Consider the following 18,150-nt stretch of genomic DNA (forward strand, 5'->3'; position numbering starts at 1 on the left):
TACTATATTCCATTGTTCAAGATTACCCAACTACTTAGCCACAGTTGATGCCAGGAAGAGCAGCCTGGATTTTGCCTTCCTAAAGTGCTAGTGTCTTTAACCACCTAGAAAATGTCATGGCTCAGAAATGTTTTGTTTTTTGCATTTCAGCAGATCTGGACTGCTTTCTTTATCATGGAATTCTTCTGCATAAGGATAGGGTTTGCTTATTAATCTAGAAACCCCAGGCAATCATCTCCAAGCGCTTAATCTCTCAAAAAAAGATAAAAAAGAATATCTATGTGCATGTATCCAAATATTTCTGTGTGTACGTGTTGACCTTTCTCCTTATCAGTTTCCTTTTCTCTGTATTTGTCTTTGTATCTCTTTGGGCATATCTTGTTTCTCCTTCTCGTTCACTCCTCTGTATCTGGTTGGAAAAGGCACCATGGTGTACTGAGTGGATAGAGTGTTGGAAGAAGACCAAAAAAGCCAGGTTTTACTCTTGCCTCTGGCACGAACTAGCTGTGTGACAATGGACAAATCATTTCAACTAATTTTTCCCATTGGTATAATGGGTCTAACTAAACCTGAAATACCCACCTCCCAGAATTCAGAGGATCCATAGATTTAGAGTGAGAAGGGGCCTTGGAGATCATCTAACCCGACCCCTTTTACAAAGGAGGAAGCTGCAGGGGCAGTAGGTAGCATAGTGGATAGAATGCCAAGCCTGGAGTCATCTAAGACAGCAGGGAAGGGTTAAAAAAACAAAACAAACCCAAACAATTCTGAGAGACCTGTGAGAAAGAACACTATCCACATCCAGAGGAAGAACTGTGGGAGCAGAAACACAGAAGAAAAACAACTGCTTGATCACATGGGTCAATGGGGATATGACTGGGGATGTAGACTCTAAATGAACATCACCCCAGTGCAAACACCAATAATATGGAAATAGGTCTTGATCAATGGCACATGTAAAACCCAGGGGAATTGTTCATCAGCTCAGGGAGGGGGGAGGGAAAAGAGGAGGGGAAGAACATGAATCTTGTAATCATGGAAAAATATTCTTAATTAATTAATTAAATAAAAATTTCCAAATCTTAAAAAAAAAAACCCTCAAAAAACAAAGGAGGAAGCCAAAGCCAAAAGACATTATATTGGCTTGTCCCAAGTCAGTAAGAAAACAGATGATACAAACTAGAAGTAGGATTAGAACCAGGTCCTCTGATCCCAAATCCAACATGCTGTCTTTATACCGTGAGACTCAAATGAAATAATGTCTATAAAGGTATTTTCAAATCTTCAAATTTCTGTACAAATGTAGGTAGTAATTATCATGAATAATTTTGTAGTGTTTCATAGGTGAGAAGCAGCATGAAAGTAAACCAGTTTAAAGAAAGCTTGTCAAGATAGCTAACCAAGAGGGGCAGCAATGGATAGAGTACCAGGCCTGGAGATGGGAGGATCTGGGTTCAAATGTGTCCTCAGACACTGCCTAGCTGTGTGAGATGGGCAAGTCACTCAACCTTGTTTGCCTAGCCCTTGCTACTCTTTTGTCTTAGAATAGATATTAAGATAGAAGGTAAAAGTTGTTTTTTTTTAATTCAATCATTTTGAGGTCTTTTTATTTTTAAAAATTAATTAATTAAGAATATTTTTCCATGGTTCCATGGTTCATGTTCTTTCCCTCCTCTCTTTCCTCCCCCCTCCCTGAGCTGATGAGCAATTCCACTGGGTTATACATGTATCATTGTTCAAGACCTATTTCCATATTATTGACATTTGTACTAGGGTGATCATTTAGAGTATACATCCTCGATCATATCCCCATCAACCCATGTGATCAAGCAGTTTTTTTTTTCTGTGCTTCTAATCCCACAGTTCTTCCTCTGAATGTGAATAGTGTTCTTTCTCATAAGTCCCTCAGAATTGTCCTGGATCATTGCATTGCTGCTAGTAGAGAAGTCCATTACATTCGATTGTACCACAGTGTATCAGTCTCTGTGTACAGTGTTTTCCTGGTTCTGCTCCTCTGATTATAAGAGATTTAGAACACTTTTTCATGTGCTTATTAGTAGTTTTGATTTCTTTGGCTGAGAACTGCCTATTCATGTCCCTTGCCCATTTATCAATTGGAGAATGGCTTGATTTTTTGTACAATTGATTTAGCTCTTTGTAAATTTGAGTAATTAAACCTTTGTCAGAGGTTTTTATGAAGATTGTTTCCCAATTTGTTGCTTCCCTTCTGATTTTAGTTACATTGGTTTTGTTTGTACAAAAACTTTTTAGTTTGATGTAGTCAAAATAATTTATTTTACATTTTGTGACTCTTTCTAAGTCTTGCTTGGTTTTAAAATCTTTCCCTTCCCAAAGGTCTGACATGTACACTATTCTGTGTTCACCTAATTTACTTATAGTTTCCTTCTTTATGTTCAAGTCATTCTGAATTTATCTTGGTGTATGGTGTGAGGTGTTGATCCAAACCTAATCTCTCCCACACTGTCTTCCAATTTTCCCTGCAGTTTTTATCAAATAATGGATTTTTGTCCCAAAAGCTGGGATCTTTGGGTTTGTCATAAACTGTCTTGCTGAGATCATTTACCCCAAGTCTATTCCACTGATCCTCCTTTCTGTCCCTTAGCCAGTACCAAATTGTTTTGATGACTGCTGCTTTGTAACGTAGTTTGAGATCTGGGACTACAAGTCCTCCTTACTTTGCATTTTTTTCATGATTTCCCTGGATATCCTTGATCTTTTGTTCTTCCAAATGAACTTAGTTATGTTTTTTTCTAATTCAGTAAAGAAGTTTTTTGGTAGTTCAATGGGTATGGCACTAAATAAGTAAATTAATTTGGGTAGGATTGTCATTTTTATTATGTTAGCTCATCCCACACCATGAAAAGGTAAATTTTTAAAAAAATCTAACAAAAGAATATTCCATGAGTATTATCTAATATAGTATGTACTAAATAATATATAATATGCATTACACATGTACATATATGATATATAATCAAGAATGAAAATGGAAAAAACTATAGAGAGAAAACAAATGAAAAAGATTTGCAAAAATCACTGTAACAGACTGTTTTCTGCATCAGAGACAGTGGAATTACTTCACGTAGATTTTAATATTAAAATTCGGTGTATGTTTATAGAGGAGGTAGAAATGACACTAAACAAAGAGAGGTAAAGCTACTGGATTAGATTATGTGTATATATAAAGGAAGGGGGCAGGGTAGCACAGTGGAGAGAGTGCTGGTCCTGGAGTCAGGAAGTTTAATCTTTGGCCTTAGACACTGGCCATGTGACCCTGGGCAAAACATTTAACTTTGCCTCAGTTTCCTATTCTACAAAATGAACCAGAGAAGGAAATGGCAAAAAACTGCAGTCTTTTTTGTTGATAAAACCCCACAGGGGTCACAAAAAAATAACTGAAAAACAACTGAACAATAACAACATATAAAGGAGACCCTAACACAGTTGAGATTTTTGAGGGTCTTAATAAATGAGGTATCTGGGCGAGGGGAAGAGATAAAATATGTAAAAATGTTGAATCCTAGGAATACCTAAAAAAAGACAACCAAGAGAACATTAATAATGATCCCTATGTACCTACTTTCTCCTGTCTAATAGAAAATCTTCAAGAGAGTAATTTATACATGAATTAAGGACATCTTTGATGAGTCTATTAGAAGGGAATAAGCAACCTTTCTCAACTGAGAAGCATATATACCAGTGAAATCACAGGGCCAGTCTTCATTTCTATCTCTGTTATTATTATAGTGTGAATAATAGTCATTTTTCTTCCATTTGGTTTTTCCAGTATGGATAGCAAAATTGAACTCTTTTCAGTCATCATGGATCTTGATTAAGAGGTTGTGCAGTGCTCTAGGACTTGATACAATGACCACAAATGGAGGATGCCATCTAAAGAGAATTGCTTTTTCATTTGGACTCTGTATTGATCATCCTTTATAACAATGGCAAACCTCTTTGGTGAAAATATGTCTCCATTTTATGCTTAGGGGGTCATGGAATAAAATTATCTCTCTAGTTCTAGCTATCTTTCGAGGTAGTGTTGACAAATGTATGTAAATAACTTCATTTAGGCAATATTTTTCTCTACAAAAAAAAAAATCCTTGACTATGATAATTGGTAAAGAATAAATATAGAGGGATCTTTATAGTAACTACTATGTCCATTCCTTTATCCATCTTTCTTTTTTAGCATCAGTATCTAGTTTAAATAGATCAAGTTGATGTTGACTCAATTTTATACATATTGGAATTATAAGGGACTTCATAGATCATCTAATCCAACACTTTAATCTTTTTACACAAGAGAAAACAGAGTTTCATGGAGTTTAAGTTACTAACCTAAGGTCACACAGCTAGTCAGACTTTGAACCCAGGAATTCCAACTCCAGGGTCTTGTCTCCTTTATATTTTCTCTTTTTTTCTTCTAGTTTGATTTTGATTTTGACTCATTGACTAATAAATTGACAAATTAGTCAGTTTTCTGACCACCCATGGGCATTTAAATCAGAAATGACTCCTGATTATTCCTGTAGGGAACTAATCACATTTTTTAAAAAGTTATGAAAAAAAAGAAAAAATAAGGAAAAAATAGTTCTGACTTTTTTTTGAGGCCATGTAAGGCTTGGTTTATGTTATATCCTTTAAACATGTAGGGAAAGGGCAACTGGGTGGCCCAGGGGATAGAGAGCCAGTCCTAGAAATGGGAGATCTTGGGTTCAAATCCGACCTCAGACCTGTTCTAGCTGTGTGAACCTGAGTAAGTCAATTCACCCCATTGCTTAGCCCTTGTCACTCTTCTGCCTTAGAACCCATGTTCTAAGACAAAAGGTAAGGATTTTAAAAGAATAAAAATAAACATACAGGGAGACAACTGTCCCTTAGCCTAAAATCTAGTCTAGGATTTTAGGTGAGAACTGTGATATTCACCCTTCAAACCTAGCCTCTGCCTCCATGTTTCTGGTCTTCTTATACCTTACACAAACCAACCCCACCTCCCACTCCCATATTATCCACCCCCCCCCAACCCTTACCTTCTGTTTTAGAATCTAAGTACTGGTTTCAAGGCAGAAGAGCAGTAAGGGCTAAGTAATTGGGATTAAGCAATTTGCCCAGGGTCACACAGCTAGGAAGTAACCTGAGACTAGATTTGAACCCAGGACCTCCCATCTCCAGGCCTGGATCTCTGTCCACTGTGCCACCTGGCTGCTCCTGTGTCCTCTTGATAGAGTGACATTGACCTCCTTGCTGTTCACTGAACAAGATACTCCATCGCTTGGCTCCGGGCAGTTTCTTTGGCTGTCCTTCATGTCTCTGGAATTCTGTCCTTTCCCACCTTCATCTCCAGGCTTCCTTGACTTCCTTCAAGTCTCAATTAAAACCAATCTCTTAATTCTAGTGCCCTCCTTTTGGGGATTATTTCCAATTTTATCCTGAATATAGCTTGATCGTACATAGATGTTTGCACGCCGTCTAGACTGTGAGCTCCTTGAGGACAGCATCTTTCTTTGAATTCGCATCGCTTACCAGAGTGCCTGGTCCATAGCTGGTGTTTAATAAATGTTTATTGACTTAGAGCTTTGGGCTAGCAGGAGAATGCAATATCCCCTGTGGACACGAGGGGGTGCCCAGAGCCTGAGTTGTTCCCTCTTAATGGCTGTTAGTTTTGCCTTTCATTTTCAAAATAAAAAAAGGCGTTTCCCCTTTGGGCAAATTCTTGCTTCCTTAGTTTAAATCTAAGGAAGATGAATATATATTTTTAAAATGTTAAAACAGATATTGCTTTACCTTGTTTAATTCCATTTTCTTGGCCGTGTGCTCTCTGAGGTTCCCATTAAAAGGATGTGCAGGAAGATTTCATCTCTTCCGGCCCCCTTCCTCCCCACCCACCCATGTCATCCCCTGGGGCCGGATTATTCATAATCATGAATAAAACTAAGAAGATGTATCTGCTTGGGTGCAGGTTGTACAAGGACCCACTGTCTCCGTTATGTAAAAAGACAGGGGGAAGGAGTGGTCAGAATGTGATCTAGGTGCATTGGCCCCCTGGTTCCCTTATTCTATATTCTGGGATATGCAAGTGGATTGTGGCCATCAGGAGGTACTCTACAGCCAACTCTTATTGACCCTCTGCTCCCTCTTCTTATCAACTGAAGCCTTTTTTGCCTCAGGGAAAGGTATGGGACTTTCAAAGAAATGAATTATATTGTCCAGCACATGCTAGTAATTCATTTGCTATGTACCTACTATGTGCCAGACCCTGAGGAGAAAGTTTAAGAAATTGTATGAAGTGTAGTAAATGTCATATTTATATTTATTACAATAAATGAAACAAGCCTTGCTCTCAAGGAGTTTGTGATCTCATGGGGGGACTTCAGGACTTTTATAAGTGTATATGGAAGAAACTTAAAGAGAATAACTACAAATATATACAAAATGGTTAAATGTTTATAGGAGAGTTGGAGAGGAAGGCACTAGTCCTACACAAAACAGTAGGAGAAGAAGAAATGGATAAAATCGTCCCTTCATCCATCAGAATTAGATCTATTGCTATATCAAGAGAAAGAACTGTGGGAGTAGAAATACAGAAGCATGCTTGATCACATGGTTCAATGGGGATATGATTGAGGATGAAGACTCTAAACAATAACCCTAATGCAAATATCAATAATATGGAAATAGGTCTTGATCAATGGCCAATGTAAAATCCAGTAGGATTGTGTGTTGGCTACAGGAGAGGGGTGAGAGGTGGGGAGGGAAAGAACATGATTCAGGTAACCATGGAAAATATTCTAAATTAATTAATTAATTAAATAAACTTAATTTAAATCTGAAAAAAAAAAAGAATTAGGTCTATTGCCATCAGAAAAAGCTAAATCAAAAAGAGAAAGAACAAAGAGAGCCCCTTCCTATAAAGGGCCAAGCTTCCATGCAGGTAAGCAAAATATTGTCTTTCCCCATCTCTAATCTAATGGTATCCAATTAATAAAGTGCTCTATCCAATTTTATCTCAAGTGCATCTTATTAGACTGAAACAATCACTCTTCTAGATCCCAAATGAGACTCGTTGGATATGGCCAGGTGCCTTTGGACTAAGTCCAATTTTCCTTCCAATATCTCATAAACACCTTGGAGTTGACTGCTTCTTCCCAAGAAGCAATGTAGGAGCTGAAGAGTCAGTAAACATTTATTAAGCGCCTAGTCTGTGTTGTTTTTTGTCCCCCATTTTTGAAGAGGACCAATGACATCATGGGTGATGTTTTGACTTGTATGTGAATTGGGTTTGAGTGAGGCAGAGTTGCATAAAGGCATTAGCCTCTTCCAGAGTCATCTAAGTGCAGCAGCAAGGCAAAAGTCAGGATGGATGGTCATGGCCCAGGATGCAGTAGACAACCTTGGCATCTTTTATGTCTGACTGAGTTCTAAGCACTCCACAGGGACTGCTTTAGCCATTCATTGGAATGAGATCACTGGAACGAATTGTTCCTATCTGATCATTCTGCTGGAGGAAGTTGTCACATGCTTGGGGCTAGGAGGGAATAAGTTCTCAGGATACACAAAAGATAGTTCTTGACTTTGAGGAGTTCACAGTCTAATAGTGAGACAACATGCAAACATCTATGTAGACACAAGTTATATACAAGATAATGAGAAAATAACCAGTGGAGAGAAAGTACTAAAATTTAGAGGGATTGGGAAGTTTTCTGTAGAAAATGGAATAATTTCTTTCAAGATGGATATAGGTGATGTACTTTAGGAAGAGTACACCTGCATCCTGGTTCCATAATTATATGGAAGGAATTCCAAATTCCTTTCCAAAATCTTTAGGTAGGGTGGTGGTAGAGTCAGGATTCCCTACTGCTCTCTCCCCTGATTGGTCACCTTAAATAATGGGTAGGTCAAATTGGAGGATATTTGGAGATATGTTGGGAGATGAATGGCTCCACGTAGGACCCTTAGCTTTTGCTATGTTTAATAAATTACATAATCACAGTATGTGAATGTGGTGATGAAAGGAGATAATGACTAACTGGAGATTCCAGATGTAAGATGGGGGCTCCACAATCATAGATTCCATATTTTGATACTTGGGACAGATCGTCTCTTGGCTAAAATTTGAAATTAGATAGTTTGGCTTAAAAAACAAACAAATCAAGAAACAACTTACCTTTTATTTGAAAATTGATACTAAATAAGTGGTAAGGGTAAGCAATGGGGGATAAGTGACTTGCCCAGGATGACCTAGCTAGGAAGTGTCTGAGGCCCTATCTGAATCCAGGTCTTCACATCTCTAGACCTGGTTCTCTGTCTCTTCCCTCTCCCCCTCCCTCCCTCCCTCCCTCCCTCCCTCCCTCCCTCCCTCCCTCCCTCCCTTCCTTTCTTCCCTCCTTCCTTCCTTCCTTCCTTCCTTCCCTCCATCACTTACCTTCCATCTTAGAATCAATACTAAATATCAGTTCTAAGGCAGAAGAGTGAAAAGGGTTTAGGCAATAGGGGTTAAGCAAGTTGCCCAGTGCCAGACAGCTAGGAAGTATATGAGATCAAATTTGAATCCAGGACCTCCTGTCTCCAGATCTGGTTCTCTAACCAGTGTACTACCTCCTTGGGAGATATTTCATATCCTTTATTTAGGAGCTAGCTTACCCCAAAGCTCTGTGAATGCTGATACTGAAGTACCTGAGCAGGATAGTCCCCTCTGACCAGAACTCTTAGGTCACTGCCTTCTGGCCAGAGTGATCCAGTCACCAGGAAGGAATAAATAGTCTGACATTACTTATTAAATCCTCCATTTTTTATTGATTTTTTCTTTTCAAATATCATTGCCCAATTCAATGATTCCCTCATTTTCAAAAAGAACACATATTTAAAAAATGAAAACAACCAAGAAGAACGAATCATGACGATAGCCAGATGTGGAATTGTATGCCACATTCTGTGCCTGTAGTCTACCCCATCTCTCCCGAGAGAGAGGAGGCATTCTTCACCCTCAGTCAACTCTCAAAGGGTGCAATTGGACCCGCACCAGCTAACTTTCACAGCCATGAACACGCAGATATTCTGAAAAGTTCTCTAGCTTTTTTCGGAATCCCAAAAATGCAACATCTGATATTTCTGGCCACTTAATGATGAAGGTATCCTTGCTTAAGGCATAGCTGTATCTGTTCAAACAAGAAAAAGGGGCTGTAGGGGGTTGGGGGGAGGAAGGGAGCAGAGTAGGTTGTCCAATGGGAAAGATCGGAATGTTGTAGATTTGAGGTTTGAATAGCTGGCTAGATTGGTCTGGTGGTTGGAGACTCAGACCATGGCCCCAAGGGTTCCTCTCCAAAAGTCCCTGCCCATAATGCCTGCTCAGTCTCATACCTGAGTCCCATTATACTTTCAATAGGGGACCCTAAGATCAGGGCAGGTCAGGATCTCTGCCATGGGCTGGGGACTCTCCAACCCCAGCGACACCTAATGAGCAAGAACTTACTCGTCTTTGGTCTTCCATAGGTCTGATGACTGGCCCATGATTAAATATGTTTCATTGGCCTTCAGCCCAAGGGTATGGAAACACATTATGTGGGAGACAAACTTTTTGTCTTTGTTGACAACTCCAGCATCTGTGCCTGTAGGGTAGAGAAATGAGGAAGGCTCCTTAGCTTTTATAGGGAATCTGGACCACGCCAGGATTTGGATCAGGCCAAGGGCTGAAGAAGCAGAACCGTCTTTGGAGAAGGAAGTTTGCCCCTGGAAGAAGTGGGCTCAGATGTTGAGGAAGGAGAATCTACCATCAGCTACCAGCTCTGTCAAGAACTTTGGGATTATCCAGGAATTGATGCAGAGTAAAAGGAGCAGAACCAGGAGAACATTGTACACAGAGATGGACACACTGTGGTGCAATCGAATGTAATGGACTTCTCTACTAGCAGCAATGCAATGAATGATCCAGGACAATTTGGAGGGACTTATGAGAAAGAACACTGTCTACATTCAGAGGAAGAACCGTGGGAGCAGAAACACAGAAGAAAAACAGCTGATTGGTCACATGGGTTGATGGGGATATGACTGGGGATGTAGACTCTAAATGATCACCCTAGTGCAAATATCAATAATATGGAAATAGGACTTGATCAATGACACATGTAAAACCCAGTGGAATTGCACGTCAGCTATGGGAGGGAGGTAGGGGGAGTTGAGGGAAAGAACATGAATTTTGTAACCATAGAAAAATATTCTAAATTAATTAATTAAATAAAATTAAAAAAAAGACTTTTGGGATTAGACACCCACACAGACTGTGAAGTCCATCAGAGGAGGAGGAGGGAAAAGCATCAGATTTGGAGGCAAAGATGCTTGTTTTGTTACCTGGCGTCAATAAGACCATTGGGCAAGTCTCCTAACCTTTCTCAGACTTTTTCTTTGACTGTAAAATTCAATAAACTTTAGTCACCTTCAATATCTTCAGAATAAAATATAAAACCTTCTATGAGGCTTATAAAGCCCTTTGTGATCTGATTCTTTGCTACCTTTTTTGGTCTTGTGTGTTGCTCTCCTCCATACAACCTGCTCCAATGACACTGGCTTCTTGGTTGTCTCTTTCACAAAGATATACTATCTCCCAAATTTGAGCTTTTTCACCGGCTGTCCCCCATGCCTGGAACTGTCTTCCTCCTTATCTCTGCCCCTTAGTTTCCTTTAAGACTCAGTTAAAGGGGGCATCTGGGTGGCTAAGTGGATTGAGAGTCAGGCCTAAAGCTGTGTGAACCTGGGCAAGTCACTTAATCTCATTTGCCTAGTCCTTACTTCTCTTCTGCTTTTGAACTGATACCTAGTATTAATTCTGTTTTTTTTTTTAAACCCTTACCTTCTGTTTTAGAATCAAGTCAGAAGTCAGAAGAATGGCAAGGGTTAGGCAATGGGGGTTAAGTGATGACATGACACAGCTAGGAAGTGTCTGAGGCCAGATTTGAATCCAGGACCTCCCATCTCTAGGCCTAGCTCTCACTCCACTGAGCCACCCAGCTGTTCTCCCCCCTCCCCCCCAGTATTAATTCTAGGACTAGGTAAGAGTTAAAAAAATGCTTGATGACCTAAACTAAAATGAGGAGATTGGGCTAGATAATCTGTAAATTCCCTTCTAGATCTGCATTCCATAATCCTAAAATGAAGAAGAGTTGATGATGCTTTAGGTATGGGTGACATGAAGACCAAGTCTCTTTTTGGGGGAGACTCACAGATGTGATTCTTCTGCCTGTTGCAAATAAACAGTTCCCCCTTCATAAGTGGTCAGTCTCATCTCTGTTCCTGAATATGCCAGGGAGCCCAGCATGCTCCCCTCTGAACCCTTCCTCTGCCCTCCCCAGACTTTGGCCACTGGACACAGTCCTGAACTCACCACTTTTGATGACCTCCAGGATTTTCATAGTGTAGTAGATATAGGTGTCCACCTTCTCCAGCTCCTCCAAGTGGGCCTTATAGACTGATAAGAAAATGAGGCCATCCAGCTCTGGTGCTAGGGACCCTTGCCCAGCTCTTGGCCACCCTTATCCCTCAGGACTCCTGGATGCCACCCAGCCCCGGCTCTCAAAGGTGCCCCTCTGTGAGGATATAAGAACCTCTAGTTCTGCTTAAGCTATAGGAGAAGTCTTGATACTCACCAAAGTCAAGCCCTGGCTGACAAGCTTTGACCTGAAGTAATTCCTGACTTATGCCATCATGGTTACTGGTTAGGGAGGGGCACTTTTCTGGGTACATTAAAGAAAATGGAGACACATAGAGGGAAGAATAGAGAGTTGAGCAGATGGATAGACAGACAGATGGACAAGTAGAGTAATGGTGGATCTTCCTGTTCATGTTTGGCCCCCTAATCACTGGGCCACCCAGGTGCCTCCAAATGCCTGGATTCGAGGTGCCTTCCCAGCTCTCTGATTTATAGGGTGGCAAAGTGTTGGTTGGTCTCTTTCTGATCCCCATGTATTCTGGCAATAAACTGTTAACACCTCTGATGACAACTGTGCCTCCCACAAGTCACTTCTTGCACCTCTAGAGGGCCAGACCCAACCCATCTCATAAGTGGTGCCTCCCAGGTTGACCAGGGATGGAACAGATCCTCCTGCCTCTACTCCGTGCCCCTTGGCCCAGATGGGCCAGAGCCCCGGTTCACCTTCTGCACACCGGCACACGTCTTTGTGGCAGATCCTCCTCAGGAACACAGTGGCCCCTGGCACGTTGTAGAAGGCACTGCATCTCTCTGCTGCCATTCCACCATGGGTCAGTCAAGAAACAAGGGGCTTAAAGGCGAGGACCTTCCCTGGTCATAGCTGCCTCCCCAGCAGGAAGAACGGGCCTCACAGCACCATTCTTCCCCTTTTCCACTATCCAGGACCTCTACTGGCCTGAATTGAATTGAGTGGGGTGGTCTTCCTCCCTCTCCCTTCTCCCATCTCTCCTCACTCCCACTGGAGGGGCAGAATGAGGAAGCAGGTCCTTTGTGGTGTGCCACAACCCAAGCCCCTTGGGCTTCCTAAACTAGCTTCTCAGTTTCCCAATCCTTACAGCGAGCATTCCTGGTCTTCCCATTCCAAAGGGGGCTTTGGCTTTGAATGACATGTTGATTCCCAATCTGGGACCTGATCCTCATGCCCCAAGACCGTGGCTCTGACCTGGGTTGCTTAGAGTTCTCAGATCCTATTCAAATACTCCTTGAAGGACCGTGGAGTGTCTTGGGCTCCCTCCACTTGACTCTGTCCCTTCCAGATGTTCCCTCTTTAGCTCTTCTCTGAATGCTTTCTTAGCCTTCTAGGTCTGGCCTTGATTGTTCCATCTCCTTTTCCCTTGCCCTCCAGGTCTCAGGAATCAATCTTTTGTATTTTATTTTGCTTTTTTTAAACCCTTCCCTTCCATCTTAGAATCAATACTGTGTATTGGTTCTAAGGCAGAAGAGTGGCCAGGGCTAGGCAATGGGAGGTTACAGCTAGCAAGTGTCTGAGGTCACATTTGAACCCAGGACCTCCTGTCTCTGGGCCTGGCACTCCATCCACCCAGCCACCTGGCTGCCCCCTCAGGCATCAGTCTTACTCACTTTAGGCCCTACTCACCAGGCTCATAGTAGTTGATGATGGTGACAGGGGCAGCTTGCAAGAGCTCTGTCTCAAGTTGTCGGTGAATACGGAAGCCAAGCACTGTGTCCACTTGGTGGGAGAGCTGGGGGAGGGGTCAGACGTTCCCCATGGGAGACAATGACCATAGAGGTCTCTGGTTGCAAGGAATGCTGGGTACATTGATTATAGAGATGCGAGCCAGGGAGGACACTAACCTAGGAACACTCGACAAGGGGAGCTGTGGGAAGGGATTGGCTGACCCAGAAATGGCAATCATGAAGCATTTTGGGAAGAGAACCTGCTTGGGAAGGATAGATTCCATAAATCTACATCCTGGTGCTTTAGCTAGAGAAATTGCTCTCACATATTCTAATGTGCCAATGGGTACAGGCCAACGGAAAGGCCATATCTGTGTGTCAGCTCTCCCGGGTTGCTAATGGCTGTGGGTTTGAGGGGGTTGCATGTATGCACTCCCCATACACCAATGGGAACCTAGGGAAGAGGAGTATCTGGGGTCTCTGTTCCTGAGTGCCTTCCCTCTGAGGTTACCCCGAATTTATCCTATATATATTATTTGTACATAATTTTAGCTTGTTGTCTCCCTAATTATACCATGAGCTCAGGGACTGTTTTTTAACTTTTTCTTTGTATTCCCAGCACTTAGCACATAAAAGACACGTAATAAGTGTATTAATAGGTGTCATGGACGCACTTAATAAATGCCAGTTGAATGATTTCCCCTATTAATGGTCAGGAAACCAGAAGGAGCTCTGCAGTTAGTGGATAGAAGTCTGAGAGGACCAGTTTCCAGTATGTGCTAATGAATAAGCCAGAGTCAGCCTTCTACTTGGGCATCTCCTATGTGTCTCAATGAATGTGGTCCAGAGAACATTATATTGGGGGGGGGGTCAGCTCCCAACATGCCCTGGGAAGGTCAAAGGGCACATATCTGTGTTTCTGCAGACTTTCAGTGCCTAGGCGGCCTGGCCTCACCCTCTCTAGGTAGAGAATGACGGAGCTGTTGCTGGAGCTGGTTTTGGTCTCATACTGGAAGGCATACATCTCAATGTTGCTTGTGAGCTGAAATAGAGGAATGGGGACATCAGGGACTTGTAACATTAAGGATTCAGGGACATTGGGGACTAAGATACTACCTTAACTCAAAGACTTGGGGACTTGGGGTATCAGAAATGTGGAATATTGATGATTTGGGGGCCATGGGGAATTTGGCATGGCAGAGACACTGGAACACTGGATACTCAGGGATAGAAAGAATTCAGAACCTCTGAGTCATTAGGAAGGAACTGAGGGAGGTTGGAGTCTCCGGAACTAAGGAATGTAGGAGATCCTGAGGGCACCAGGGACTTAGATGGGAACTCATAGACTTGGGGGACTCATGAATGTTGGGGTTCCAGGCAAGGTCCCTAGATCCTGTAGGAGGTGACATCATTGAAGGCAAATATGTATTCACTTCTAAGATTTGACTCTTCTTCCCAGACTGGGGAGAGTAGCTTTCCTAAAAAACCCATTTGACAGATAAGAAATTTGAGGCCTTAGAGTGACCCCATTCTCTATAACTGGACAGAGATACCCTCATTGGGGAAGTATTATCGTTCAGTGGGAATGAGTGCCAGGAGACTTAAGGTCTGGTCTCAGACATGCCACCAAGTTGTTGAATTACGTTGGGTCTCTCTCTGGCTTCAGTTTCTGCAGAATTGGGGCTACAAGCAGTGGCTTGGTCTAGTGTTTCCCTCCTCAGCAGCTACTGGGAGGTACCAGGAGAAGAAAGCTTTAGACTGAGACCCTTCTGGAGACTATAAAGAAATGATGGGCCAATTTCTTTCTTTTTTTTCCCTTTTAAACATTATTTTATTTGGTCAATTTCAAACGTTATTCATTGGAAACAGATCATTTTCTTGATGGGCCAATTTCTGATTAGTTACCATCTGTAGTTATCATTCTAGATAGAACCAAGGACCCCTTTTCCTTCCTCTGAATCACCTGCTGTAGGTCATCGTGGTCAGGATAGAAGCCGGTCAACAGCGATACCTCCAGGATGGTCATTGTGGCCTCTTGGGGCCCCAAGTACCTGCAGGTAAAGTGCTACCTAGGTGGGGTTATGGGTTTGGGAGTTGGAGCCTTGGTGTGAGAAAGGATTCCTGCCAAGCCTGAGGACCTGATACTGTGGAACAACCAGCCACAGACAGGTCACGAGGCCCCAAAGGGAAATCTGCACCCTCCAAGCCCCCCATTGTGGGATCTAAGGGTTGAGTCCAGCTTGTATAATCCATCAGGTTCAGAGGTACAGGGCCTCCAGGACCAGGGTACTTGGGCACTAAGGTGGGACAGAAGAGATCATGCCTTTTTTTTTTTTGGAGAGACAGGAAATCTGAGTACTCGACAAAGGGAGATAGAGAGATGGGGGTACCTTGCTTCGATCCTCAGCTGATAGGTCTCCCCCTTACTTCTCTCTGTGGAAAACACCCATAAGAGAAAGCCTGGAGACCTGAGAGCTGAGACCCCAGGGGTATTTGTGTGCTCACCCCTGGGAACCAGTGGGGGAGACCTTCCCCAGGACACTCCCCAGGAAAAGGTGGTGTGACTGCTTATCCTCAGGGATGGGCAGGAGAAGATACTGGGCTAATCAGGGCCATGGAGATGCTTCCTCTTTCTGGAAGGCTCTGGTAGTGGTGGGGAAGGGGGCTCACCATCAGAGACGGGATGCAGGGTTACATTCAGATGATGAGACTGGCAAGGGCTCTTTTGTCTCTCTGGAAGCTTGTTGTACATAGTCAGGATCTGGGCCAGTGGGAAGATGAGAGAGGAGAGAGGGAAGAATGAGAGGGTCAGGGCTTCCAGGTCAGTGGTCAACCCTCCTACTGCATATGCCTTTTCCTGGGGTGAGGAGGATTTCCCAATTTCCCATGACTAGGGTTGCAGTGGAGATGCCCCCAGGGAAATGGCAGACCCCATATGCTGATTGGCAAGGAAAGGGGAGCTCACAAGGGCAGGGGAAGGCTCAAAACTGGGGGGGGAATCACAAGGGACTCGGGCATCCAGATGAATAGAATACTTCCTGGGGGCTAGCATGTAGGTTGGTTTATCTGGGGCTGAGGGGAGTGAACTAAGAAGGAGAGAGATTCCTGGGGGCTTAGGCCTGGAGGGGTGAGATGGGGACCAGGATCATGAAGGTCTGAGAACCCCCCAGCTTGTTTCCCATACAGCAACATTCTGGCCTTGAACCCAGGGAGAGAAAGTTGAGACTCACAGAGAGGGTGCCTTTCCCTGTACCGCTAGCTTTGATAATGAGGTCATCCTGGGCTGAGAACTGTGGGAAAATAACAGCACGTCAGAGTTATGAACACACCTTAGAAACAAGCTAACCCAACTCCCTAATTTCACAGAGGAGGAAACAGACTCCCAAATGGCAAGAGACTTGCTTAAGGTCACTTCCTGCCATACTGCCCATCCATAGTCCCCATATCGGAAGAGAGATAGCTATGGGTAGACCATGATGTCCACCTTTCACTTACATTTTAACGGTTTCCCATCCATGAACATAACACCATTAAGAGAGAAGTAATGGTAGCAGGGTGATATAAAGGAAAGAGTACAATATTTGGAGTCTCGGGGTTTGGGTTCAAATTCAGCGCTGCCATTTCCTGTTTCTACACAGTAGGAATGGAACTTCCTTTTCCTTCCTCTAGCCCTTTGGAGGATGGCTACAAAGCCCAAGACCCGTGTGCCCAAGGCACTAAGTGGAGAGTTCCAAGTTGATGGCCACCCAGGAGGTGAGTAGTTTGGGACTCCCTAGGAGAAAGACAGGGCCCCCTCCAGCAGGGTCAGAGTCTAGAGGGTATGGGAACATGGCTGAGCCCAGACCAGAGTGAGAGAGCTACTGGTGATTGGCAATTGGATAAGTGATTGGTACAACAGAGAGAATTGGCTAAGTGGCTCAGTGGATAGAGAGACAGGACTGGAGATGGAAAGGCCTGGGTTCAAATGTGTCTCCTAGCCCAACACTTCCTAGTTGCATGACCCTGCACAAGTCACTTGACCCCAGTGACCTATGCGTTATCACGTTTCTGTCTTGGAACTGATACTTAGTATTGATTTTAAGACAAAAGGCAAGAGTTTTTTTTTTTAATTGAATAGACTTAGGGACTGATATACAGTTAATATATATGACCATGGGCAAATGATTTCATTCCTCTGGTCATAATTTTCTCCTCTTTAAAATGGGGTGGGTTCAGGGTGCAGCTGGGTAGCTCGGTGGATTGAGAGCCTAGGTCCTGGGTTACAATCTGGCCTCAGACACTTCCCAGCTGTGTGACCCTGGGCAAGTCACTTAACCCCTATTGCCTAACCCTTACTGCTCTTCTGCCTTGGAATCAGTGCACAGTATTGATTCTAAGGTGGAAGGTGAGGGTTATAAAAATAATAAAATGGGGTGGTTGGTCTAGATCAGAGGTCCATAGATAGATATCAGGAGGTTCATGAACTTGGATGGGAAAACACATAACTGTATTTCAATACATTTAGTTTCCTCTGTAATTCTATGTATTTTAAAACATTATTTTGAGGAGTCCATAGGCTTCACTAGACTATCCAAGTGGTCTAGGGTTCCTATAGTTTAGGAACCCCTATATTAGATAACCTGTCTAGTTCTGACCTCATGATACTGTGATCATTCCCATTTTACAGATGAGCTCAATGACTTGTCCAAAGAGGCCCCAACTAGTAGAATTATAACAGCATATGTTTATATAGCACTTTATTATAAAGTGCTTTATTGGGGGCAGCTGGGTAGCTCAGTGGATGGAGAGCCAGGCCTAGAGATGGGAGGTCCTAGGTTCAAATCTGGCCTCAGACACTTCCTAGCTGTGTGATCCTGGGCAAGTCACTTACCCCCATTGCCTAGACCTTACCACTCTTCTGCCTTGTGTGAATTTTACATTATTTCACCCTACTTAGATCTTACCTTATGGGAAGATAAAGTTGAAATCTCCTGATTGAACAATGAAGATACTTAGCTCTTACCTTATAG

General features: G+C 42.9%; 1 protein-coding gene across 1 annotated transcript in view; it reads right to left on the reverse strand.

Annotated features, from left to right (window-relative positions):
- Nucleotides 1-8,790: 8,790 nt before the first annotated feature.
- The window catches only part of LOC103096413 (venom factor), a 36,884-nt gene continuing 27,524 nt past the window's right edge, over nucleotides 8,791-18,150 (reverse strand). Inside the window, exons 31-41 of the mRNA XM_007488578.3 lie at nucleotides 16,372-16,431; nucleotides 15,812-15,902; nucleotides 15,532-15,574; nucleotides 15,105-15,192; nucleotides 14,097-14,183; nucleotides 13,101-13,206; nucleotides 12,167-12,256; nucleotides 11,661-11,747; nucleotides 11,399-11,482; nucleotides 9,494-9,629; nucleotides 8,791-9,179 (exon numbers count right to left, since the gene is read on the reverse strand). Of these exons, the coding sequence (XP_007488640.2) occupies nucleotides 9,047-9,179; nucleotides 9,494-9,629; nucleotides 11,399-11,482; nucleotides 11,661-11,747; nucleotides 12,167-12,256; nucleotides 13,101-13,206; nucleotides 14,097-14,183; nucleotides 15,105-15,192; nucleotides 15,532-15,574; nucleotides 15,812-15,902; nucleotides 16,372-16,431 (1,005 nt within the window). The 3' untranslated portion in view covers nucleotides 8,791-9,046. The remainder of the gene's footprint in view (nucleotides 9,180-9,493; nucleotides 9,630-11,398; nucleotides 11,483-11,660; nucleotides 11,748-12,166; nucleotides 12,257-13,100; nucleotides 13,207-14,096; nucleotides 14,184-15,104; nucleotides 15,193-15,531; nucleotides 15,575-15,811; nucleotides 15,903-16,371; nucleotides 16,432-18,150) is intronic.

The sequence above is a fragment of the Monodelphis domestica genome, chromosome 3 (genome assembly GCF_027887165.1).
Source record: "Monodelphis domestica isolate mMonDom1 chromosome 3, mMonDom1.pri, whole genome shotgun sequence".
NCBI classification, from domain to species: domain Eukaryota; kingdom Metazoa; phylum Chordata; class Mammalia; order Didelphimorphia; family Didelphidae; genus Monodelphis; species Monodelphis domestica.